The 26,605-nt window shown below is 34.8% G+C and overlaps 1 protein-coding gene across 2 annotated transcripts in view; it reads right to left on the bottom strand.

The window, feature by feature from the left end:
• slc23a2 (solute carrier family 23 member 2) overlaps positions 1–26,605 on the bottom strand; it is a 68,821-nt gene that overhangs the window by 24,594 nt on the left and 17,622 nt on the right. The window contains exons 2-6 of one of the 2 annotated variants that reach the window (XM_021472133.3): positions 24,187–24,250; positions 19,894–20,126; positions 13,778–13,873; positions 11,717–11,833; positions 9,788–9,945 (exon numbers count right to left, since the gene is read on the bottom strand). In XM_021472133.3, coding sequence (XP_021327808.1) covers positions 9,788–9,945; positions 11,717–11,833; positions 13,778–13,873; positions 19,894–20,126; positions 24,187–24,199 — 617 coding nt within the window. In that variant the 5' untranslated portion in view covers positions 24,200–24,250. The remainder of the gene's footprint in view (positions 1–9,787; positions 9,946–11,716; positions 11,834–13,777; positions 13,874–19,893; positions 20,127–24,186; positions 24,251–26,605) is intronic. The other variant, XM_021472134.3, reaches the window with a different exon arrangement.

Genomic DNA, 26,605 nt, shown 5'->3' with positions numbered 1-26,605 from the left:
ACTTCAAAAGAAGCATGTTTTATAAATGGCAGAATAAATACAGTGTGGAAGCACAGATTGCGTTTAAAAGGTTACATCATGTGTGTCCAGGTCATTTAAGGTGAAACATCAACTTTCATTCCCCCTTACTGAAAATGTGCTTAGTTAAATGGTACAAGTAACATCTTTACCTGTATTTGAGCAGTTTTAGTTTTGGCAATTTTGTTGTATTTTCTAAAATGTCTGCAGTTTGTCTTAAATGTCTTACTTGTTTTTGGCTTTAGTCCTATAGTTTAGATTTAGTAAATAATAAAGTTGTAGAAATTGTTTCATCATAACACTGTCATTTTTATTGTTGTAAAGTAGTTTGTTTTGGTGTTTTCTATTTAGATTAGATTGAGTAAATTATTTTAAAGTTTCCTTAAATATTTTATTTTTAGATTTTAACATATTTATGTTTTGAAAAATATTTAATATGTATTTTAATATATTTAAGTGTTTAAACATTATTCTATTATTATTAAATTTAAATAATAAATGTAGTAATTAATTTAGTAATTACCAGTATGTTAAAATGTTAGTTTTAGTTAATATTTTTAATTAATTTGATTCTTATCTGTAATTTCATTTATTTTAATTAGATTTAATTTTATTTAATAGTATGAAATATTTAGCTACAGTTGAAATCAGAATTATTAACCGCCCTTTGAATTTTTTTTTTTCTTTTTTGAATATTTCCCAAATGATGTTTGACAGAGCAAGGACATTTTCACAGTATATCTGATAATATTATTTTCTTCTAGAGAAAGCCTTAATTGTTTTATTTCTGCTAAAATAAAAGCAGTTTAAAATTTTTAAAAACCACTTTAAGGTCAAAATTATTAGCCCCTTTAAGCTATATTTTTTTCGATATGAGCAGAACAAACCGTCGTTATACAATAACTTGCCTAATTATCCTAACCTGCCTAGTTAACTTAATTAACCTAGTTAAGCCTTTAAATGTCAGTTCAAGCTGTATAGAATTGTCTTGAAAAACATCCAGTAAAATATTATTTACTGTCATAGTGGCAAAGATGAAATAAATCAGTTATTAAAGATGAGTTATTAAAACTAATATGTTTAGAAATTTGTTTAAAAAATCTGCTCTGCATTAAACAGAAAATGGGGAAGAAATTAAAAAGGGGTGCTAATAATTCAGAGGGTATATTAATTCTGACTTGTTGGGTTTTGTTAACTTTTGTGAAAATAATAATACTGTATTAAATTAGATATTTCTGTCTTTTTTTTTTAAGTAAAAAAAAAAAAATACGATTAAACATAGCAAGAATTAGATGCTTTGTTTCCAGTGAGGACTTAAACAGACTTGTTCATGCTTTTATCAGCAGCAGGGTGGATTACTGTAATGGACTCCTCAATGGCCTTACCAAAAAGACAGTCAGACAGTTGCAGCTCATCCAGAACGCTGCTGCCAGGACTCTGACCAGAACCAGAAAATCAGGGTACATCACATCGATCCTCAGGACTTTACACTGGCTCCCAGTCACATTCAGAATAGATTTTAAAGTATTACTATTGTCTATAAATCACTAAATGGCCTAGGACAGGGATGTCAAACTCAATTCCTGGAGGGCCGCAGCCCTGCACAGTTTAGTTACAACCCTAATTAAATACACCTAATGAAACTAATGAAGTCCTTCAGGCTTGTTTGAAACCTACCAGGAAGTCTGTTGAAGCAAGATTGGAATTAAATACATTACCTCAATACATTACAGATATGCTCACTGAATACAACACAACAGGTCACTCGGATCATTAGGATCAAGTAAATTAGAAATGTTAAGTGTTCAGTCAAAGAAGGGTGAATCAGTCTTCAGCCACTGCACCCCTTTCCTTTTTTATTCATTTATTACCCGTTTTAACACATTTTAATCTGTTTTATCGGTTTTAATCATTTTAAATGATTTTAATCATTTTTATTTTCTTGTTTATTTCATTATTGTTTATGTAAAGCACTTTGAATTACTGTTGTGTATAAATTGTGCTATAAAAATACATTTGTCTTGTATAAGATATCATAGACATTAGACAGCAAAACGTTTCCTGATTTGCCTACAAACTGAAGTAATAAAAATATTTATTTAATTGCCTAAAATTGCCTAGTTTAAATGCATAACTGTCTAGTTTGAATTTAAATTAATGATAATATCTTCACAGTGATGACCAACACACACACACAGCCTCTGAGGCTCACAAACACACTATTGTCACCTTTGACTTGTACTGTAAATCTTCTAGCTGATCCACACAGACAGCCAGAAGACCGTCTGAGGGCTCTCTGCTACTCTTATCTTTACCTCATTTCCTCTTTTTTTTTGTCCAGTCACTCAGGTTTCTCTGGAAACAGCATGTGCCACGAGCAACTGACGTCAGAACAGCGAGATCAGACATCAAACGACCCAAAGAGGCCAAAGAAAGAACATTGAGTGCAGGACGCAGCGCAGGCCACTGCTAAATGCCTTTATGACATGGAGAGCCCAAAGCAGCAGATCCCAACCTGAAATCTACTGGACCAAACAGCATTCACTTACAGTCTGACGACATATAAAACAACAATTACACTATAGGGAGAGGACAAAACATCAACAGTGGATGTTTACAGATGAAATCACAGTTTCCTGAGACAATGTGAATGATGAGCTTAAGAGTTTTAGGGGCTTAAAGGGACAGTTCACACACAAAAAATGACAGTTTATGCACACTTAATTAGTGGCCATTTGTACATTATCAGAAGCAACAACAAAACACCATGACAATGTTCACATGACAATGTCATGTTTGGTAATGAAAATGCGGAAATTTGAAAACAGGTTTAAAAGTAAAGGTTTCTGAAAACACCACCATTGCTATGTCCTTGCAAACAAACAAAAGAAAGCCTTCGAATATGATGATGCATAGTCAGGGTTTATACACATTTTTAATACTAAAATTCCATTACTTTTCTATGATTTTTCCAAGACTTTTAAGTAAATTTTTGTGACCTAATGTTTCATACAATGTCTACATATGCACGGTAAAAGAAAAACAATGCATTTATTACAGCATATCATAAAACACGCAGCAATCTATTTAGTTTTAATTTATATTTATATCTATGTAAAATTGATTTAGATAATGTTTTCACCGCACTAGTAATGTGAGAGTATGTGATTGGCCAAGGACAGAATAGAGGTCAAGACAACTAACACAAGGTTTCCACTACATTCATTCTTCCATGGTGGGGCGCCACACTAAATTCACCCCACTACGGCTACATTACAGCTTCTTATTCAAAACATTCAGTCATTTTTTTTTTTAAATAGCAGGTTATAAAAAAATAAAATAAAAATAATAATAAAAAATAATAATAAAAAAACGCAACAACATATATTAAAAAAGCCAATCTAATAAATGTTGGAGACATACTACATAAACACACTAAATTGCACTTCAGCAGTGTTTATTTGTAAGCGCACAAGAAAATCTGCATTTGAGCAACGTATATTAATCTAATGAGAATTAGTTGGCATGTAGATGAAATGTAACTTAAATTCAACAAAAGGACCATCAAATAAAGTGTGAGCAAAGTTTGTCCAATCAAAATGATTGGTCTGAACATTACAATACGTAGGTTGTCCCTGCTAGCCTGTCAAAATATGTAAAAATAACATACTTCTACACACTCCATTCCAGCAGAACAGATTACAACATTAGCATGTTCACGGATGCGGTTCAGACAGAGAATGGCAGGAAAAAAAAAAAAAAAAAAAAAAAAAAAAAAAAAAAAAATCGACTAATTATTTTAAGTTTAGTTTTGTACTTACTACTTCCCTATGAAGTTATCTCTCTGGTGAATGTTGCATAATGTATTGTAGTTATGTTGTCTTGTGCATGTTCATGTGTTCAGGATTTGGGAGTTAAGCTTTTAGTGCTATTGGGCTAACATTAGGATTTTTCCATTATCTGTTGCACTTTTAATGGCTACCCATCTGTTAGTAGCGTATTTTGTGTTTAAAACAAAAAACAAAAGTGGAGAATGAGTAAATGCAGACAGGATATAAAATTCTGGGTGAACTAACTTTTTAAACAGCATGCAGTAGATATTTTATAAGGGAACAATATTATGGCTTAATTGCTTTTTTTATTTTTTTCAAATTCGTTTGATCCTTATTTAAATGAAAGGTGCAGTGACACGAGTGGCCAAGGACAGACTCACCATCCCAGATTGAGGAGTGATCCACGCTGGCTTGCAAATGGTCAAATGGTTTGCAAATTACAAGAACAATGCAAATCAAAAGAAAGTGAAGCCAGCATATTGTGTGAAAAGGTTAGGGGTTGATTTCTTATGCTTAGCAATGTTTTGTTTATTTATTTAAACAAACAGTAAGATGACTACTGTGAAATGTTTTACAAAACATTTTTAATTTTAACACTGAACATTTAAAGTGCAGTTTATTGCTGTGATGACAAAGCTGATAACATTTAGCTGATGCTTTTATAAACATGTAAATTAAGCGTGTTCACATGATTGAATTCACTGTTTTTTTCTGGAATAATAATGACTTGTGGCTTAACTTTTATATTCACTTTTAAGAAAAACAGCCTTTTATGATGTATATTTTGCAACTGAATTTATCCACAAACCAAAACAGAGTTGCATTTGAGCTATTGTATGTGCATATTTTCATATACTGAGAACTCATTATGAGCTTCTAAAAAGTTTAAAGAAGTCAAAACAGAATCTGGAATTCCTTAAATCACACACCAGTAAAGATATGATGCAAAAAGACAGATTCCCAATGCCTTTATTAAAGTGCAAACATTCAACTGTGCAAAACATCAAGATTTTGAAGCCAATTTTTAATATCCTGACATTCACTGACTAAAAAGTTTCCATGACATATAATGAACAGAAAAACAGGTTGCTTTTATGCTTTGCATAGTATTAAAATGTTTTTAGTGGCAATACAATTTTGCATAACTTAAGCCACTATGAGAACATCAATGAATAATTTACCTCAGATTTAAAAAAAAAAAAGAAAAAAAATCAATAAATAAATAAAAAAAGATGTGTTCTCTTTGGAAGTTGACTAACAATCTTTTCAGAGGTCTCATTTCACTTGGCAAGTGAACTGCACTTACAGAACAATTGCATCAGAGTTCCTTTTAGATTAAACAATTCTGCCAATTGGGATCACACACCTTGACACGGTGTCCCTGACCCGGCATGACACAACAACAGTCCAGCAATAAGCATAGAGTTGATGTTTGCTAATTATTTTACATTTAACTTTATTCATTTAGCATATGCTTTTATCCAAAACAACTTAGAAGCAGGGATAAAAAAAGTACCTAAAATCACCAGAGGGCAGCAATACATAGATAGCATGACAAGATTGTTTTGTTTATTAATTTATTTTACTTTATTTTATTTATTTATTACAGAGTCCTTGTCAGTATGTGTAAGAAAGAGTCTGGTGAATACAAAGAACAAAGACCAACTCCAACAGGTGGTTTGTCAAGCCACTCACCTGTGTGAAGAACACTTGGAGGGTTTATAAAAAAAAAAAAAAGATGTCTGGTGCACACAGAGAGGGAAAAGTGATTTTCCCATATTTTATTTTCAAAATCTTAAGTAAACCATCTTCTAGCACCTTTAGTATGCCAATAAACACTTGTGCAAAATGGTGATTTAAATTCACATTAGATATTTTTAGCATAAAAAAAGCACATAAGTACCAGAGGTTAATCAATAGCGATTTCTATCCACATATTTTATGCCGGTTTTGGAATTGCACATAAAAATATCATGCTTTAATTGAGATGCTAAAATCTGTATAAATTTTGAAAATGAGCATAAAAAAAACTTATGAACACAAATGAGTCGGATGAAATTTATATTGTATAAGGAAAACTGTAAATAAACTATGATGGAAACACATTTACCGAATAAAATTCAACATGCACAACAAGAGTTTTGTGATTGTTTTAACAGATCACGTGATAACAAAAATGGGCTGCATGGGAAAGTATAAATGGACAAACCAGCAAACCAACCACATAGCTCAACATATAACTGTTGTTTTGGTCATTCTAAAATCCCTTAGCCAAAGTGGTTCTGTATAATTACTTTCACGAACTGTCTTGAGTGGCTGCACTCCCAAAGAGTGCCAAAGCCACTATGCATTATTGTTTCATCTTCATATTCTCAAGTAATTTATTACATAAGAAAAAGGTCCACAGAAGAAGTCACGATTTTGTTCTCTCTGACTCACTGGATGGAAACAATGCTTTATTTGCAAATGTTTTATGAAATATTCTGCATTTTTGGATAGAAACATGGCGATTGTCATAGTAGTGTAAGTGAGGCTAGCAGGGGGTGCTGAACCTGCGGTCTGTGTGGGGGTAATGCCCCATTATAGTGAAGGCGACTCTATACTGCTCAGTGAGGGCTGTCTTTCAGATGAGATGTTAAACCGAGGTCCTGACTCTCTGTGGACGTTAAAAAACCCAGAATGTAATTAGAAAAAGAGTAGAGGTTTAACCCCGGCATCCTGGCCAAATTTGCCCACTGACATGGCCTCCTAACCATCCCCATATTAAATCATCCCCATTCAGCAGGTGTGTGGTGTGCGGTCTGGCGCAATATGGCGGTCGTCTGGTCATCCAGGTGGATGCTGCACACTGGTGGTGCATAAAGACATTCCCCTCAATGTGTAAAGCACTTTGAGTGCCTAGAAAAGCGCTATATAAATGTAAGGAATTATTATTATTATTATTAGTTTATTATTATTATAGTATTGTCTATGCTGCTGTTTTAGCCGCAATGCGTTGTGTCACATGTTATTAAGTGCAAGTGTAGACACTTTGTACAACCATGTTTAACTTGGAACACTTAGGCAAATTCAACTCTCAAATAGTCTCACATAGTGACCTGTCCTCATGTACAAGACAAAAGGAATGGCACAAGTGTGCTGAATGCTCCACTATTAAGAGAGGGAGAGAGAGATGAAAGCCTTCATTACTGATTGGTGAAACAACCTGAGCCAAAACCACAAAGATGGACAGATGACCACAGCTAAACTAAACTGGCCCTCTTTCTCCAGACCTCCTGCTCCACGACCAAATGAGGTGAGATTTTGTCAAGAAATCAAGAAATTAAGAAAGCAGCTCTTAACACCACAAGAAAGCTGTGTCATGTTCTCTTACACCATTCAATTCTGTTTTTCTCTTTCTTAATAAAATGCTGTAAACCATGCGTGTCTGAAAGGGTTGAGTGTCTGTAAAACTGACAAATGTTTTGAAAGAAATCACAAGGCTAATGGTGCATATCAGAAAAGTGGCCTTCAAAAATTGTAGAATAAAATAAAGCTAAAAGCACCTTGGATACAAGTTCATCTAATAGCTGGATCTGTGCTGAATAAGAACCAGTGGAGGGAAAAGCATCATAAACACCCTTCCTGTTCACAGAAATAACCAAGAGAAACATTTCAACAACAAATCTAGGTTACCAGGTTACTTTAACTTCATGTAAAAAACTGGGAAAAAAAGGAAATGGAAAGAAACAAAGATAAATAGCACAAAAATATAGGGATGTAACGGTATCAGAATTTCACGGTACGGTAATACCTCGGTATGAATGTCAAGGTACGGTATTTATTGAATCATTTACAGGAAAAAACAAAACTTATGAAAATACTCCAAAAAAGTGCCAAAAGTGTCAATGACATACAAATTAGCCATCTATCTGTAAGCTTTGAAACAGGAACTTCAATTTTAATAACAAAAAAATATTAAACCATGTAAAAAAATAAAGTTTCAATTTAGTATTGTTGAAAACTCATCACATTCAACATTTAATCACTCACTCACTTAGATTGAGATGGGTTTAAAGGAAAATTATCATATAACTATAATCTGGTAAAAGCTGGTATCTCTGGGTATTTACAATGTCCCCTGCAACAGAAAAAACCCTCTCATTTGGGACTGAGGTTTCTGGGACAAGAGAGATATGACTTGGCCCAGGTTGACAGCAGTGGGTAACGTTGTGCATTGTCTTTCCCCCACTTGAGAGGACAAACCATGAGTCTCATGTCTGCATCAATCTGAACAGTGTGCTGACAACACCGCTATTCAGTACGCGCGCGACAACACAGCTGATAAGAACTCGCGCGACAACACCGCTATTCAGTATGCGCGCGACAACACAGCTGATAAGAACTCGCGCGACAACACCGCTATTCAGTACGCGCGCGGCGACAACACCCGCTTTAGAGTTTTCCAGCTCTTTTTCATTCCCGCTTCTAGCAGCACACTCCATTTCCGCATTACTGGATCTGTAGCGACAACAGACCGCAAGGGATGATGGTCAAGCATGGGCTGATGGGAATTGTAGTTTTCGCTACCTCCCGTTCGATTCATTCGCCTGAGCAAATTTTCTCAGAAGACCTATAGTTTTACCGAGTCATGCGACTACGGTAATATCGAAAAAAAATTATATTGCGGTATGACGGTATTTACAATACCGTTACATCCCTACAAAAATAATAAACAAAAACATTAAAATAAAAAAAAATGTGGCAAAAAGGGAAGAGAAAAAAAAACTAAACCATATTAGTGGAAATACATATGCTATAGAAATGTACATAAACATCAAAAAGATAATTCAGTAATAAACGTCCAACCGTACTCTGTCAAGATTAAGATTCCATCACAACACCACACAACTGAAAGTGCATGCCCACACAGACACAGAAAAAAAATACAAACTAATGCCAACTTATTCCTCTCTTTCTCACACCTTTCATTTTAATTACAGCTTTCAAATAAATGATCCTTTTGTGAGGTAACGATGTTCAGACTTGTCGACCCCACCCAACACAACATGCTAATGTTCATCCACAGTAAACAAACATTTGATTTCAACTTATAGTTTCCCTTAATCTCAAAAGCACTGCATCATTTTAACAACAAAGACACTCCACTGAGGAAATGAAATTCTTCACTGTGGACAGAATGTTCTAGATGTCATCATCTTTTCTATTATATTTCCCTAAAGTAAACAAAAGGTTAAGTAGATAGAGTACTTAAGTACCTAACTAAAGTTCGCTTGTAAACGAAGCCTGAATCTATTGTTCTGAAACTAATGTATAAAACCTCCCATACCGGAAACATGAACACAACATATGTTTCCAATCCATATGAAGTAAAGGGGACTCTATACTGTTAGTGAGCGCCGTCTTTCGGATGAGATTATAAACCGAGGTCCTGACTTTCTGTGCTCATTAAAAATCCCATGACATTTCTTGTAAAGAATAAGGGTATAACCAGAGTGTCTGGGCCAAATTCCCTACATCAAGTCCTCCCAATCATCCCCATCCATTGTCTCTCCCCTCCCCATATAGCTGGTGTGTGGTAAGCGCACAGGCACCGTTGTCCAGTGGCTGCCGTTGCATCATCCAAGTGGATGCTGCACACTGGTGGTGGTGTGGAGAGACCCTCCTCATAAGTTTGAAGTGCTTTGGGTGTTTGGCCATACACAATAAATGCACTATATGAATACACAATACTTAATTACTATCGGCCAATTACTGAACATTAACAAGTGTTTTAATTAATGTAACAGATTTTGAAAACAAGCAAACAGATATGTAAACAGACGTTACAGATAAACAAAGAGTAAAGCCTACTGACAGTAAGCAAACTGTTTATTCAATATTTCTGAAACACGCATTCGAACCATCAGACTTCTCTTAAAAAAGCACACACTTACCGGCAGCCAAAGGTGGTCTGTAGCAGAGTGGTGATGCCTACACAAAAGAAAATGGTGCCGATCAGCTGACTGGTTGCCCATTGGTCAAATCCCACACACATCGCTTCAGCCAGTAAAAAGGGCACAGCAATAGTTCCACTGAAGCAGGTGAGATAGTGCTGAGGAGAAATTATGGGGAAAGAGAAAAAAAAAATGACAATTGCTCTTTTTTAGTCATCTTTGTCATAGGGAACATCAAAATACGATTACGTCTAGGGTAAACGCAATAAAAGGTAGGGTCATTGCTGTAAAGTTGAGGGCCACTGTCTTAAATCTAGCTTCAACACGGTAAAGTTGATGGCCACTGCTGTAAGGTCTAGATTCACTGCTGTAAATTTGACTGTCAATGCAGTAAAGTCTAATTTCACTGCTGTAAAATTGAGTGTGATTAACGTAAAGTCTAGTTGCTCTGCTGTAAAGTTACAGGTCACTGCTGTAAAGTCTAGATTTAATGATGTAAAGTTGATGGTCATTGCTGTAAAGTCTAGATTCAATGATGTAAAGTTGATGGTCATTTCTGTAAAGTCTAGATTCAATTATGTAAAGTTGATGGTCATTGCTGTAAAGTCTAGATTCAATGATGTAAAATTGCGGGTCATTGCAGTAAAGTCTAGATTCACTGACAGTGTAGTTTAAATGATGTAAAGTTGATTGTCATTGCTGTAAAGTCTAGATTCAATGATGTAAAGTTGATAGTCATTGCTTTAAAGTCTAGATTCAATGATGTAAAGTTGATGGTTATTGCTGTAAAGTCTAGATTCAATGATGTAAAATTGCGGGTCACTGCAGTAAAGTCTAGATTCAATTATGTAAAGTTGATGGTCATTGCTTTAAAGTCTAGATTCAATGATGTAAAGTTGATGGTTATTGCTGTAAAGTCTAGATTCAATGATGTAAAATTGCGGGTCACTGCAGTAAAGTCTAGATTCAATTATGTAAAGTTGATGGTCATTGCTTTAAAGTCTAGATTCAATGATGTAAAGTTGATGGTTATTGCTGTAAAGTCTAGATTCAATGATGTAAAATTGCGGGTCACTGCAGTAAAGTCTAGATTCAATTATGTAAAGTTGATGGTCATTTCTGTAAAGTCTAGATTCAATTATGTAAAGTTGATGGTCATTGCTGTAAAGTCTAGATTCAATGATGTAAAATTGCGGGTCATTGCTGTAAAGTCTAGATTCAATGATGTAAAGTTGATGGTCATTGCTTTAAAGTCTAGATTCAATGATGTAAAGTTGATGGTTATTGCTGTAAAGTCTAGATTCAATGATGTAAAATTGCGGGTCATTGCAGTAAAGTCTAGATTCAATTATGTAAAGTTGATGGTCATTGCTGTAAAGTCTAGATTCAATTAAGTAAAGTTGATGGTCATTGCTGTAAAGTCTAGATTCAATTATGTAAAGTTGATGGTCATTGCAGTAAAGTCTAGATTCAATGATGTAAAGTTGAGTGTGATTACTGTAAAGTGTAGTTTAAATGATGTAAAGTTGATGGTCATTGCTGTAAAGTCTAGATTTAATTATGTAAAGTTTATGGTCATTGCTGTAAAATCTAGATTCAATGATGTAAAATTGCAGGTCATTGCAGTAAAGTCTAGATTCAATGATGTAAAGTTGAGTGTGATTACTGTAAAGTGTAGTTTAAATGATGTAAAGTTGAGGGTCATTGCTGTAAAGTCTAGTTTCTCTGCTGTAAAATTGACGGTCATTGCTGTAAAGTCTAGTTTTAAAGATGTAAAGTTGACGGTCATTGCTTTAAAGATTACTGTGACTGCTGTAAATTCTATTTCACAGCCGTAAAGTTGAATGTGACAACTGCAAAGAATAGGCCACTGCTGAAAAAATATGAACATATGAAATGTCTAGGAACAAGCAGGCTGTGTGTTTGTACCTGTAAACCCAGGAACACACACAAATACCAAGGTGGTGTGTCCTCTATTGTGTATATCATGTCTATCCTCCCGGCGTCGATGCTGTCTGCACTGTCCACAGTGTCTGATATGGAGCACTGAAGGGGAGAGAAAAGACACAAGAGTCAGGATCAGCTGTTCCTATAGCAACCAATCTCTATTACAGGGAAGTTGAGTGAGAGGTGTACACTATAAACAGCATCACTCACTCACGCACACACACATGCTCACACAAAACAAAATTGCTGGCAATTCCAACAATGTCAACAGGAAATCAGCGCCTCTAAATAAAAAAAAAATCTTGAAATTAATGAAAACTGCTTAATCTACTCCATTCAAGTCTTCTCAGTTGGTGGACAGTTAGTGTTATTCTGTTACATATGCAAGTTGTTAAAATTTAGTTTCAACAGTTTAACTAATCAACAAAATGCTAAGGTACTGTACCAAGCTGTCACTTGCAACACTTTTCTTTCTTTTATAGGCAATATGTTTTGATACAAGGCAAATCTGGATTAAAAATCCAAAAATTCTTATTCTTGACAGTATGAGACAGAGAAACAGAGGCAGAGAGTGAAATATGTTGAATCATATGTTGAATCCCTGTTTCCTCTCTGGGGGAAAAGTGCAGAGTCATAATGACGGAGCCATTACAGAACAGGGTTTAACACAGAGTGGTCAAGCATGACTGCTAAGAGAAGCCTTTTTATTTAAAGGGGACATCTAATGAAATTTCCACTTTTATATTTAATGGTTTCTGACTTATCTGCCAGCTCAAAAATGAAAGCACACAGTCATTTTGTTGGCTATTTGAATAAGATCATCTCCGACCCACATAATGACTCTCCTGTAGACTCCTTCCTTTCCTAAGGGGAAGCTGTCCTGGCATACAATCTGCTCTGAGGTCAGCTGTGAAGGATTTCAGGAGTCTTTACACCAAATCCCAGCTTTAGAGGAAACGAATGTTACATATCCAAAGCCTCTGTTAGATGTGCTCTATTTTACCTCTTATTTGGTAAATATGCACTTGCAGTGGGTCTTTATTCCATCACCCTAAAATGCTGTTAATACATTGATGTTTTTTGCACTGACGAATATCTGGAGAGTACCTAAGAAGGTTTTCCCACTGTCGATTTGTTTTTCTTATGACAATAATATATAAACAAATATTTATTGCAGTGTAATTGTAGAATTGAGCTTGATGGATGTGCATGATCGTTATTCTCGCAACTCACGTCATTTGAAGAACCACGCACGAGTGTTTAAGGGTTTTTAGATGTAGAGTCAAGATAAAAATTAAATAATAAAAAGTTAATATTTCCTTTTATTTCTTCACAAATTGCATTTGTGATTAAACAAAAGTTGCGATTTTCATGCACATCTTACCTGAGAAGCACAGTTGTGTGATTAGTAGTAAAAGTCTATTATTCGTGGTATTTTCACATGCTTTTAGATGTAGCAGCAACACAGTGAACTTACACTAACACCTGTCATTATCGCAGAACGATTAGCTTTTACCGAAAAAATCTCTTGAGATTATGAACGCAATAGCGTGTCGCTTGTCAGTGAACTACAACTTTGTGTAGTAAATGCTGCTCCATCTGAAAGCACATACTGAAGATTTACTGCTGACTGCAGAACTGGCTTTACTGACAAATCAGTCTCGAACCCCTTATGTATAACGACATAATGGTAGTGACATTCTTTAGCCCAAAAGGCAATACTTTTTTTTTCTGAAAAAGCTTTGAGCAGGGATTTGGGAGAGGTATTTACAGTCCAGAAATATCTAAGGACATCTTATATCTCGAAAAGAAGGGTGTGTTTAACAGTAGCTCATTATCGAGTCACTGTGAACAGAGCTGTTTTTGTCAAGCAAAGAGGGGTGTAGTTTTACTTGACCTTTGAGGAATTTCAACTCAAGTATGTAACAGAAATTCCATAAGGACCCTAAAGAATCATACCAACTTGTCTAAAATGGGCACCAAATACGACTTTAAGTGGTAAAATGTGTAATTTCTACACGACTAACATATAAAAACCCTTACCTTGTCCTCCGTCTGGCTGTCTTTTGCATAAATAGCCATGAGCTGCGTGTCTTCAGCATCTTGATCTCCAGCGGTCTGCACGACACCGTTAACCACCTGACAAACACAAAGATATATAAAAACCTCATATATTTGCCAAGATACAAAGCAATGACATTGCATTTTTTATTGTAAGCTTCAATGCTAAAAAATGGATGTGGAAATCTTGAAATCAAACAATATGTAGGTTAGAAATCACCAACCATGTTTCTGCAGAGCTACCTTTCAGCAGATTTCAGTTCCAGCCCGGACCAAACACATCTGTCTGTATTTATCAAGTGCCATTTCAGGTCCTAATTAACTGGTTCAGGTGTGTTTGATCAGGGTTGGAGCCCTTCCAACTTTTAAACTTTATTTCTTCATTTATTTAATTATTTTCCTTTGGCTTCCTTAGTTTGCTACAGCAAAATGAACTGCCAACTATTCCAGCCTATGTTTTGCACAGCGGATGCCCTTCCAGCCACAACCCTGTACTACAATAATATTAATATTAAAGCAAACTTTTTACTTCTACATGTCTGAAATCTAAGGACTAGGAAGAAGCTTTTGCACATTTTATCCTACCCCTTCTCTGCTTTTCATTAATTATAAGTTACAATCCCAACCAATAAACAGTAATCCACTACAATTTTCCTCATACTGACTCCATGATTATGTCATCTCATTCTTATCCTAATACAAACTTTGTATGTATGACTGTAGGAGCGTCAATGGAATCTGTTCTTCTTCCATATCCCTACACATTCTGAAAACTTGCTTTGGCTCTCCATGCCCAAGTCAAATGGGAGGGTTTCAGTGTCGGGCACATGGTTTGATCTTACAACCTCATGGCGTTTTACCCACAACATTGGCCATCTAGCAGGGTGCCTATTCAAATGTAGGCTTATGCACACTCACGTAGGGAAGAGTTCAACCAAAACAAGGATTACTTGAGGTTTAGCTCAACATTAGTGGAGTTTCTGGTGTCAACATATTAGACAAGATTCACATGTCTGCATAAACATCCCCAAACAATCATTACATCCAGAAAGGAGTCTTTAAAAAGCCTGTCACTTTAGAAGAACTATATCATCCTCGATAATGCTATGAGAGTGTGTTTACGCAAATGTTTTTAAGGAAGCATCTGCGTGACTATGGGAAACTTGAGCCTTCGCACCAATGGCTTCTTAAATAAGAGAACAGATATAGTTACAGAGCGCAAACCATAGTGGAGAGACTGATATGATAAAAGGGCACTTTAGTGGAAATGCATTCAAAAAATAAAATAAATAAAATCTCGTATAGCACTCACAGGCATTTTTATGTGTATATCAATGCTATGTTCTATAATACAAACACTATTAACAGGCAACTGTTTGTTTCTGCTATTTGTTTGCTTTTCTTTTTTTAAAAATAAACCATTTCTTGCAAATGTGATATTTTGACCCATGTGCTTTCTTAAATAACATAATCACATACTGTATAATAAAGTAATTGTAAATATTTACAATAGGATAAAGGGCTTGACATGAACTCTTTTGATCACCAGCCACTGTGGCTAGTAGTTTTCCAACATTACTAGCCCCATGCCATTTTTACTATCCACAATTCTGTTGTTGAGAAATTAATATTTTATGTGCATAAATTTGACTTTGACATGCTAAAATGACTTGATTTAGATTTTGTGTTGTTTCCACATGCCTTATTCATTCTACATTTTGGTGTGTTGTGTATGAGCTTGCTCAATGAGCATGAGCAAATGACTCATATGAATTTACCAATTTTTTTCTCTGGCCACACGAAAATAATAAACGAATAACTTGTTACTTCTCAGCTACAAAACTTTACTAACAAAAAACATTGAAACAAGCTTAATATAGCTGTATACATGCACTTTTTATTAAAGAAAACCTTTCTTTAAAAAAAAAAAAACATAAAAAAATCTATTAAATTGATATTATTGTAAAGGAATATAATTAAACCTTAATAAAAAAATAACTGCAACCAAAAGAAATCAGGCGAAAAATATTGTGTGATAATGAAAGGATCACATGCCAGCCGTGCATGCAATATTAAAGCCCTAGTCAATGAGTAAAGATAGCCTGCATCTTGCCATGCGTGTGATCATCCTCTCATTCGGTATTCACCTGCTTTCTTTTGCTCGGGCGGACAGTTATTTTGTCAGTCGTACTGCTTCTTTATGAACTACAACTTAAAAATGACTTCAGTCGAACAGGCTAGTGGGAGTGGGTCTTTAACCCGCCATAGGTGAAATCCACCCGCATTTGGCGAGTTGGCCAGTGTTAATGTCAGCCCCTGATAAGAAATGTTAACCTTAGGTAATGCGCAAGTACTTATGCTAATAATAAATACTTTTGTAAACTTAGATAATGTTATTCTGTATCATAATTCATGTTTGTTTAAGTCACACTAACAGTAGTTTTTAAGACTTTTTTTCTCAAAGCTGCATTTATTTGATCAAAACAGTAGACATGAGGTAGTAATATAACGAATTATTATTAATAAAATGTTATTGTTTTTATACATTTTAAGTGCAATTTATTCCTGGGATGAGGCAGAAGTTTTAAGGCTGATTTATACTTTTGCGTCGAGTGATTGCCTTGACCCAATTTGCCTGCCTTGTGCGTAGTCATGCATTTATACTGTTTGTGTTGCTCAACACTTACAAAAAATAAAAATAAATAAATAAATAAACTTTTTTGGCAGTGGGTTTTTATGTTCCTCTGTATTGAGTTTCTTTGTGAGTGTTTTGTTGTTTCTAAACACTACCTGAATGAATAAGTAGCTAAAACTTGCTCATTTAGAGGCAGGAACTGGTGGACGTGCAACAAATTTAATCATAAGATAAACAAAACAAAACGTTTCTATCTGAGTTTCGTTCTTAATACGTGGATTTCTCAATTAGCTGGATTTGATTATTGACGATTTTACATGATCCAGGATCGTTTCATTCTTCTAAGAGTTTTAGCAGCAGTTCTGGTAGCTCAAACCTGCTCGGGAGCAGGCTCATTTCATATAAACAGTATTAGATAGGGCCATTTCAAGAAAAGGTAACATTGAAAGTATGTACCGAATGCTAATATTTTCTTACAGTAGTAGTTTTATACAATTGGGAAAATAGAAGTTTGAAAAATTATATAAAATCAAACTTATGCAATCTGCACTTTGAAATAAAAGTACAGAGGCTGTTCCCCAAAGAGGTTTAAAAAGAACATTTATTAATATAGACTTTTTAGTTACAAACGCCTACTATTTTAAGGTTCCAGTTTTAGTATAATTTGTGTATGATAATAGACATACACAAAATTCCACAGTTTTTTTTAAAGGAATAATATTTTATGCAGTCATGCACATGTTTTGATAGCTAATATGACCGTGATTTAATGCTTCGCAAAAGTTGCAGACGCCTTTACCAATATCAAAATGCTTTTGTGATGCAAAATTAATTTAAACAACCATTTATTAAGAACGTTAAATAGAGCTAGGCTACTATAATAATAAAAAAAATCTGCTCTAAACGTAAAACTGAATAAACTGCTAAATACTCTTGATACTTGAAAGTGTAAAACATGCAGCCCACGACCAAAGTGTAAAGTTATTGTGTATCATATTTAACAGTTTACTACAAATTTTATGTAATGACGCTCACATGCGTAATTGAATATTAATCAGATGATGTCATTACGCTGCTGTGCCATCAGCCAATCGTTGTATTGCTGATCATGATTTCGTGGATTGATAGATCTGTCCTTCACAACACACGCAGCGATCTCAGATCAGTTCATCCAGACATTTTAATCTGATTCGCAAACTTAAAGAACTAAATTAGCAAGTCATCAGCTATCAAGATTAAAAGATCCAGGATCTGCCAAATTATCTTAGATCATTTAAGGGAGAACAAACCCCTCGAGCTTCATCACGGGACTCCACATGTAAACACTCGCTCCATCGGACTTGCGGCTCTCATCACCGCCCACACTCGTCACTGCTCCCAAGCTGACCAATCACAGAGCTTGCGCTATGCAAACGTGTAGGAAAAATTTTTTTCAGCCACGACGATGCAGGCAATGGGAACGCACGAAGGCTACGCGAGACCATACATGTGTGCTTGACGCAGAAGTATAAATCAGCCTTTAAAAGCAAATACTCAAGTTTCGTATCACATATTTACTCATTTTAATATGATGACTTACTGCTATAAAGAGCCCTTTTCAGCATAAATAAATGTCTCTTTATAGCATTAAATTTGCATATTACAATTATGAAAAGAAGCTCAGCTTATTTTTCTAACTTTCTTTTAAAATGTATTTATTTTCTGGGTTTTCTTTTGATGAATATAAAAGTAAAAAAATATGTAAATCAGAAATCAAACCCTTTGCAATACTGTTAATAAACTGTTGATTTATAAAAAAAAAAAAAATCCTGAATGTTACTGACTCAAAACATCTGAATGCCAGTGTTACCACTGCATTTATGATTTTAGTTTGGATATTTAAAGGGCCATGAAACCCCCTCGTTTCAGCAGTGTGTTTTCACACCTCTACTTTGGAAAAAGTCAGAAAAGTGGGCGTGTCCAGCTCTGTTTAGGGGGGAGTGTCGGAGGAAGAAAAGAGGCTTGGTATGGGAGTATCTATTTGGGCGCGCTGAATTTCAGAGTCAAAACACACACCCACCCACAGCGGACAATGTGACTGTGTTTACATGGACATCTGTAGTCGAATTATTTGCCAAATTATTAAATGGTGGACTTTAACTGCAGTTTCATTCAGGGAATTCATTAATGTCCCTCCCGACAAACGTGATATTTGATTCGAGGAGCTGCTCTAAGCGTGTATTTTTCATACAATGTTTGATACCGCACGGCGAATGACAGAGAAAAAAACTCAGCATTTCCCGGAAACTTAGATGCACACGGCAGGTAGCATCAGAAAGCTGTGTGTGTTATTCCGGTCACAAAATCCAACACGAGGTTATAGTTTGGTTGCAACTGTTAGTGCTAACTATTGCACTCGGTGCAATAGTTTGTTTGATACGAATAAAATACAAACTGAATAAACAAAGAGCACTGATCGCTCACTTACCAAATCTGTAGAGACAGGACAATCACCAGCAACACTCGGTGCAATAGTTTGTTTGATACGAATAAAATACGAACTGAATAAACAAAGAGCACTGGTCGCTTACTTACCAAATCTGTAGAGACAGGACAATCACCAGCAACTAGAGCCGCGTCTTTATTAAGAGGAGACTACAAGCGAATCCGGATCTCAGCATTTGCAGATGAGAACAGCTCTCAGGTAAACAATAATCCTCCTTAGACACGTAAGTTATTGTTGTCGAGCGTCGCGTACACTGTAATCTACGCGCGAGTCTGCGTTCTCACAGAGAGAAAATGAAAACGAAACTTAACTGCAGCAAACTATAAAAGCAACACTTCACGCCTGTTTTGCCAACACAACGTGGCGTCTTTGCCGTCTACACTGTGACAGTAATGAATATTAATGAAGTTGCACAATAGAGCGCGCTGATTGGTTTGAACCAAGCCTTACTCATGCATTAATGCAACACACTGTAAGACGTAATAAGACACACTCTGGCACAGACGCCCAGTCTGCACGCTGGAATACATGCTATTATGTCATGACCGTGACGCAGCTTCAAAAATTCGTTTCAAACAGGAAGTACGAATTTGCTTGAAATAACGCAAAAACAACCAATTTACACTTTTTAGTGAAATATATGTGTCCTAATAGTGTTTTTAACAGTGTGGGACACATATACGACTGTCAACAGCTCAAAAAATGTGTTTTGGTGTTTCGTGACCCTTTAAAAATGCTATATTATGCATGCCACGACAATAAAGGAACAGTTTGTCATTCCTGGTTGTTTTCAGAGACTTAAAATAGAACTGATTACGGAAAACCAGTTTTTAAATGTCACTTATCTGAAGTAGCAATTTGCAATTACGCACGACCATGACTTCAAGCTTCTGAGACGCACACACACTATAATGACAGACTTGAAGGCATTGTTTTTGAGCCTATTATTAGCATCTCTCCACAGACACACAAACTCACAGGGATGGGATAGAAGTGTGCACTGTGTTTGTTCTCCTCCTCGTATTTGCCAGGCTCTGTGGTGGAGTCCATGGATTTGGAAGTGGTGTTTTTCCCAACACCCATTCCTCCGCTGAGCTCGTCCTCCACTGACTGTGGATCTGCTGCTCTCCTCCACTCGCGCTCAGGTAGAAACACTGCCGAACGGCCCGTCAGCACAATCTCATGCTCCACTGATTGACCAGCCAGCTCATCTGAGAAGAAACAACAGAGCAAAGCTATTAAGAAAACTATTTACAATTCTCATATGATGACTTCCTATAATCACTAAATCAATCAATTAAAACAAAAACTATATAGTAAGTTTTAGTATATTACATGTTTGTAAAATTATTAGGCCTCCTGAGAAATTGTATTTCTTTTTAAAATATGTCCTATGTGTGGTTTAACAGAGATTTTATACACATTTTTAAACTATATTCTTAATGACTAGTTGTTTATAACGAATTTATTTTGTCTCTGCCACAATAAAAAAAAAACTTAATTTCATAATGATAATAATAATATTTACTAGGTATGTGCCGATCAAGTTTTTTTGCTCAAGTCAAAGTCATTTGATTGAGTATCTACCAATACCTGATCGAATATTTTTATAATACATAAAAAAAAGAATAAAGAAGAGAGAAGAAACAGATCGAAGACGTTCCTTTTTTATTTACTTCACCCTATTTTAACATTTTTTATATTATGTTAAAACACACTTTGAACACACTTAACAGAGCACTTCTGTGAGGTAGCTTGAACAATCAAGTAACAAAAACACATTAATTCTTCACTTTTGGACTGTAGTGCAACGGCATATTACAAAAAACTAATATAGAAACAAATAGAACCTCAACTTAAAATATTTACATATCTCACAGTTTGCTGTGACAATGTTGTCATCATCAACTATATAAAACCGTCAGACTGCAGACATACTTTCCGCTTCAAGCTGTTTCCGTGTTCTGATTATGCCGTCATTTAACCAATAGAGTCTCTGCAACAAAGTGATGTCATGCTAGACGCGTTGCTGTTTCCGTGTGATGTCAAAAAAGGTTGGCATGTGGAGAGCGTCACATCAGTTTCCCACGTTTGTCGCAAATTACGTGACATCACCCGTATGGAGGAGTTTTGTGGATCAAGCACGTCATTCTTAATATTAGGAGGAAAATAAATATATGTGTGCTTTTTTTGGAGTCAAACACTTTGGACAATGCTTCAACAAAATGTATTCCTAGTAAAAACGCGACTATGACTTTAAAATAACTTTTAAAGGGCCTTTATTTTCTCATGAATGACTTATCAACTTAATACTTTAAGACCCTGCAGACATCCTGATTTACAAACGTTTGCATCTGAACTCGTCAGCACATTAAAAATGTCTCAGTCTGTTTGATGTGGTTTTGTTTATTACATATTAATAAACACTTAATGACAAGTTTGAAAACAAACTCATTTTAAAAGATTCCAAAAAAAAAATAAAAAATAAAAAACTGACAAATAAATTAGGCGATGAAATGGAATCTTGAAACAAACACAAATGTAAAACCATTGATCAAAAATGGTTTATAAAGTCACATCCCACACCTAACATTAGTGTGGTAGGAGTAAATGATAACAATAATGTTATCAATAACAATAAACATAACAATAATGTGTGATAAAGCATCTACACTTACAGACATGAAAAAAATGATTGGGCAAAGTGAGGTGGTAAAACTTTTTTCATGAAGTAAAAAAAATAAAATAAAACTGAAGGACAGCGGAAAGAAGAGGAAGGCCAGGAATGATGATGGGTGAGATGGAAAACTTGAAGTGAAAGTGAGTGAGAGAGAGAGAGAGAGAGAGAGAGAGAGGGAAGTGAAGGTCAGCCTGCTTTATCAGCGGATGTTGTTGATTTTGGTAAACGTCTAGTCATGTTTGCTTTTCTTATGGCCTTGCTCCAGCACTTTCCCCTTTAATGACAGTGATTAGTCATGTCAGCGCAGCACCAGTGGCTGCTCATGATCCCTAAGTAGAACTTGAACTCTGGACAATCACATGTGCTGGACATCTAGAAGCCATCCAAGTCCACAAACACACATACCGCTACACGTGCTTCACATGCGCCAACTAACAATGGTCACAATAAGGTAATATTTTTTTCCATAATGTGGCCACACCCACTATTAAATCTCACTGGTTCAAAGTCAAGCTCCTCATAAAATGTACACAGCTAGATTTTATAAATGATATATAATGATATATACACACACACACACACACACACACACACACACTTAATATTATTAGCATAAACTTTCAATTTCTTCCATAAATCATGCATTCAGTTAACATTTTTTTGTCAATTTTCCCCCTAGAATGGTCACAACCACTGTTAAATATCACTGGTCTAAAAGTCCAGCTCCTCATAAAACATACATAAATATGTTTTATACATTATTATCATTAATGTTAATATTAATAATACTTTTTTTAATTAATAACATTTGTATTAGACACCAAATAGAAATTTAATAAACAACTTAAAAAAATGTGTGTGTGTGTGTGTGTGTGTGTGTATATATATATATATATATATATATATATATATATATATATATATATATATATATATATATATGTATATATTTTTATATATATATATATATATATATATATATATATATATATATATATATATATATATATATATATATATATATATATATATATATTCATTATAATGCAAATATTATGTCATACTTCTATTTTTTAAAATATATATTAAAAAAATTAGCATATACATTTAATTTCTTCCATAAATCATACATACAGTTAAAAAAAAAAAAAAACGCAACTAGTTGACGTCAATCAAAAAGTACAGAGGTGTCAACTCATCTGTTCAACCCCATATATACTGTATGGGCAGCTTTACACGCGAAAGAAATTCACTGAATGAAACTGCCCTCGCATTATTGAAAGTAATTTTTTAAGTGTTTATTTTGTTTTGTCTGCAATAAATATTAAAGTGAACTTTAAATCTGAGTGAACTTTAAATTTAATGTTGTATGTTTTTGCAACGTGATATGAGATGTAAAACAGCATATTGTACATATTTTCTGCAAATAAACAGCAAATTGTGGCATGTTGCAAAAGATTTACATCTCGTGTTTATTAATAAAATCACAAAAGACTAGTCGATGTGGACTTTGATAACATAAATGTCGACCTCCAAACATTTTAAGTCGTTCAACCCCTAATGTACACACAGTATAGGCATGGGTCGGTATAAGATTCTGATGACATGATAAGCTTGGATAAAAATATCACAGTATTGTGATTACTGCTGTAAAATATATTGTTTTTAATGTCTGGGTAAAAAATAAAAATTAAACCTTTTCCCTTTGAACACAATATATTTTATTTTGAGAAACATTTGAAATACTTTGGAACAGTAATCATGTCAGATCAATCATTCAAAAACATAAATAAAAAAAATCTTACACATACCACAAAATGTTGGCAGTTTTAATAACTTGACTTTTCCAAATCATGGTATTGAAAACAGTTACACAGCATATACTGTACACAATATATTATTAAAAATAATATGGCTACACCCACTATTAAAAGTAATTGACCTAAAAATCTAGCTCCTCATAAAACATACATAGATAGGTTTTATACATAAATTTTAGTATTTAATAATAGTAATTCAATAATTACAACAACAGTATTAGACATCCAAGAAAAATTGAATACAATATTTTTAAATAAAACATATGTTTGCATGATAATAATTTCATGTAATGCCATACTACTAATGATTTTTAAATAAATATACATTTAATAGTATTAGCATATATATTTAATTTCTTGCATACATCAAACATACTCTTAAACCGAAAAAAAGAAAGGATTGCTTACGATTCCCTCATTCATTGACAAATTAACACTTTATCATCAAGTCCTTTTCATTTCATTACTGCTAAAATGTCACATTTAATTTCTTCCTCACAATTGTAACGATAACACTGATTGTTACACCAACAATTTATCAAAAAGCCTTTCCATGATGTATCATTCACCTTATGACTATTAAACGTAGACTATTAGTTCACTATTAACGTAGAAACCGCATTAAAGAGTTGCTGCTTTCTAAGAATCAAAGTCTAACACACAGTTTACTGAGCAAACAAGTCAATGCTAGAAATCTGTGATGGTTTATTGATTTTTCTTTGCAATGAGCAGGTGTTCGAGTGCAGGTGGGGACAGTAAAGAAATGAGTACCTAGTTCACACATCACTCCCACCAATCAGGTCGGCCGGAAGCATCTGTGTGGGAGGAGTTAAAACTGAAAGGAGAGAGAGGCATAGAGGGAGGATGGAGGATAGAAAGACAGGCGAGTGAGGACAGATGTGGACAAAGAATGAGGGTTGACAAAAGAAAGATAGACAGGAGTTAATAAGCAGCCAAGATGCAAATTACAAGGCATTTCAAGCATTCAATTAATGTGCTTTAAATTTATAATGAATGTTTGGTGTGTGCGAGTGTGACGACCCCAAGATTCCAGTTGGATGAGGCAGATCCTGATTAGGTGCCATGCTTGCTCACCAATTGGATCATATAAATAAGAGTGATGTGCTGGCTTCTGGAGGACGTTGTGACAACTTGGCTGTCCTCGTGTCAAGATCATCTCTTTATTTCTGCAACCTTATGGTTTTGTTTGGCATTATTTATATGTGTAGTTAAAGTTAGTTATTTTCTTTGTTATTCCCTAGACATGTGTTTGTTTCTTGATTTGTGGTTCTATTAGTTGTATATAATAAATAAGTTGCATATATATTCCTTTGTTGTCTGAGCTCTTTTATGTAGGGACTCAAACGAGAGTGTCGTAACAGCGAGGCTATAGTTTAATCCATGACTAATACTTTACAAAGCTTAAGTCATATTTACACAACCGATTTAATGTGGCCCCAAATCAGGTCTGTGTCAGCACAAAATTCAATGTAAAGACACATTACTACTGTAGTTTACTAGGGCTGTTTATTGGCAAAGGCCTCATGATACGATACTAGTGTTGTCACGATACTGGAATTGGTAATGAAACTTTAAAAATGTCCATTTAACGCTAACATAACATGAGAAGATAAGCTTGTTTGTTTAGAAGCTGACATAAGAGCGTTCTGCTAATAAATCAACTCATCTTCACCGCTTTAAAACATGAAACTGTCATGAAATTGTCTGTCCTAAATATGAACTTCAGCACAATTCCCAAGAATATTTCCACTGATTAGCGATAGGCTGTGTTGTCCACATGTAAACGTGTGTGTGTGTGTGTGTGTGTGTGTATGTGTGTGTGTTTAAATCTGTGAGGCACGTAGACAAACAGAGTGAGATGTCAGTTTATATCAAGACTGAGCTTCACTGCTGTTAATCATGATGACCCTTCAGGTATAGTGTGTGTCTTCGTAATGTGATCATCACTGGACGGTCCAAAACACAGCAGGACAGATCAGTCCAAAGATTCAGCTGCTATACACAGTTTGTTCAAGCAGATTTGAGGGCTGGGTGATATATGGTAAAAAATAAATAAATAAAAAAAAAAAAATACAAAAATAAATAAATAAATAAAAATAAAACTTTGACTGAATTGTTTTGCATATTTGAATATAAGTTCTTTAATTTACACATTATTTATTAATAGTATTTTTTTTACATTTAGCCCAGTGTTGAATTTAAAAATCACGTGACATTGTAACAATGTAAAAATAACTAATTTAGATGAGCGCATAATAAAATTCACTTGCTTTTTGGTTTTCAATTCTAAATATTAGAGGTGTAGCAAAAAATTGCCTGAAAAACTGATTCTGCATCAATTCAGAGATTTTAAAAATGTAGCTCTACCAAACGTAGAAGACTTATGCGAAGCAAAATGGAAGCATTTGTAAAATTCACTTTTTTAACATTTATAGATTGAGAGTATACCAGTGTATGTAAGTGAATGCAAGTTACACACTGAGGAAAACAGCACATCTCAAACACATTAAACTGTCAGCAGCATGTGTGTGTCAGTGCATCGGACAGGATAACTACTAAAAAAAACCACACATGCTAACCACGCGGCAACCTCCCGCTCTCCCTCATCAAGCAAACACAGAAGTAACTGAAACTGCAATTCAGCGAAATTCCGCTAGTCCTGGCTCCATAATAGAGCAAATTTCTATTGACCCCCCTGTAAAATGGCCAACTTTACAGTAGAAAAAAAGGTGGTTACAGCCTGGTACAAACAACAATTTTGGTTCATATAGCTAAAATTACCCTTCATGACAACTGTGAGGGGGGTGAATTTATTTTATAACTCGTATGTTTCATTTATATCAAGTTACAGTAAGTCTACATAATTAAGGACGTGGACACTTGAGTGACAGCTTGGTCTCGCTGGTCATCGTCACTTCACCTCAGCTGATTCCAGCTGATTAGCTGCTGAACTCGGCATACACATCGTATTTTTGTTTTGTTTTATGTGGCTTTACACAGTCACTTGCTTTTTGGAATTATTTCTTAATAATCAGAAAATATGGCATGCTATGCACACTTAATTGTGCTCACAAACCATTCACGTGGTCTCCATTTCCCAGGTGAGTGAAATTATATACTTATACCCTCTCTATAAATGTACAATCTGTACAATCTGTCCAGAATCTGC

The sequence above is a fragment of the Danio rerio genome, chromosome 8 (genome assembly GCF_049306965.1).
Source record: "Danio rerio strain Tuebingen ecotype United States chromosome 8, GRCz12tu, whole genome shotgun sequence".
Classification (NCBI taxonomy): Eukaryota; Metazoa; Chordata; class Actinopteri; order Cypriniformes; family Danionidae; genus Danio; species Danio rerio.
The sequence above is the reverse complement of the archived record's forward strand: the minus strand, read 5'-3'. Positions and strand labels throughout refer to the sequence as shown.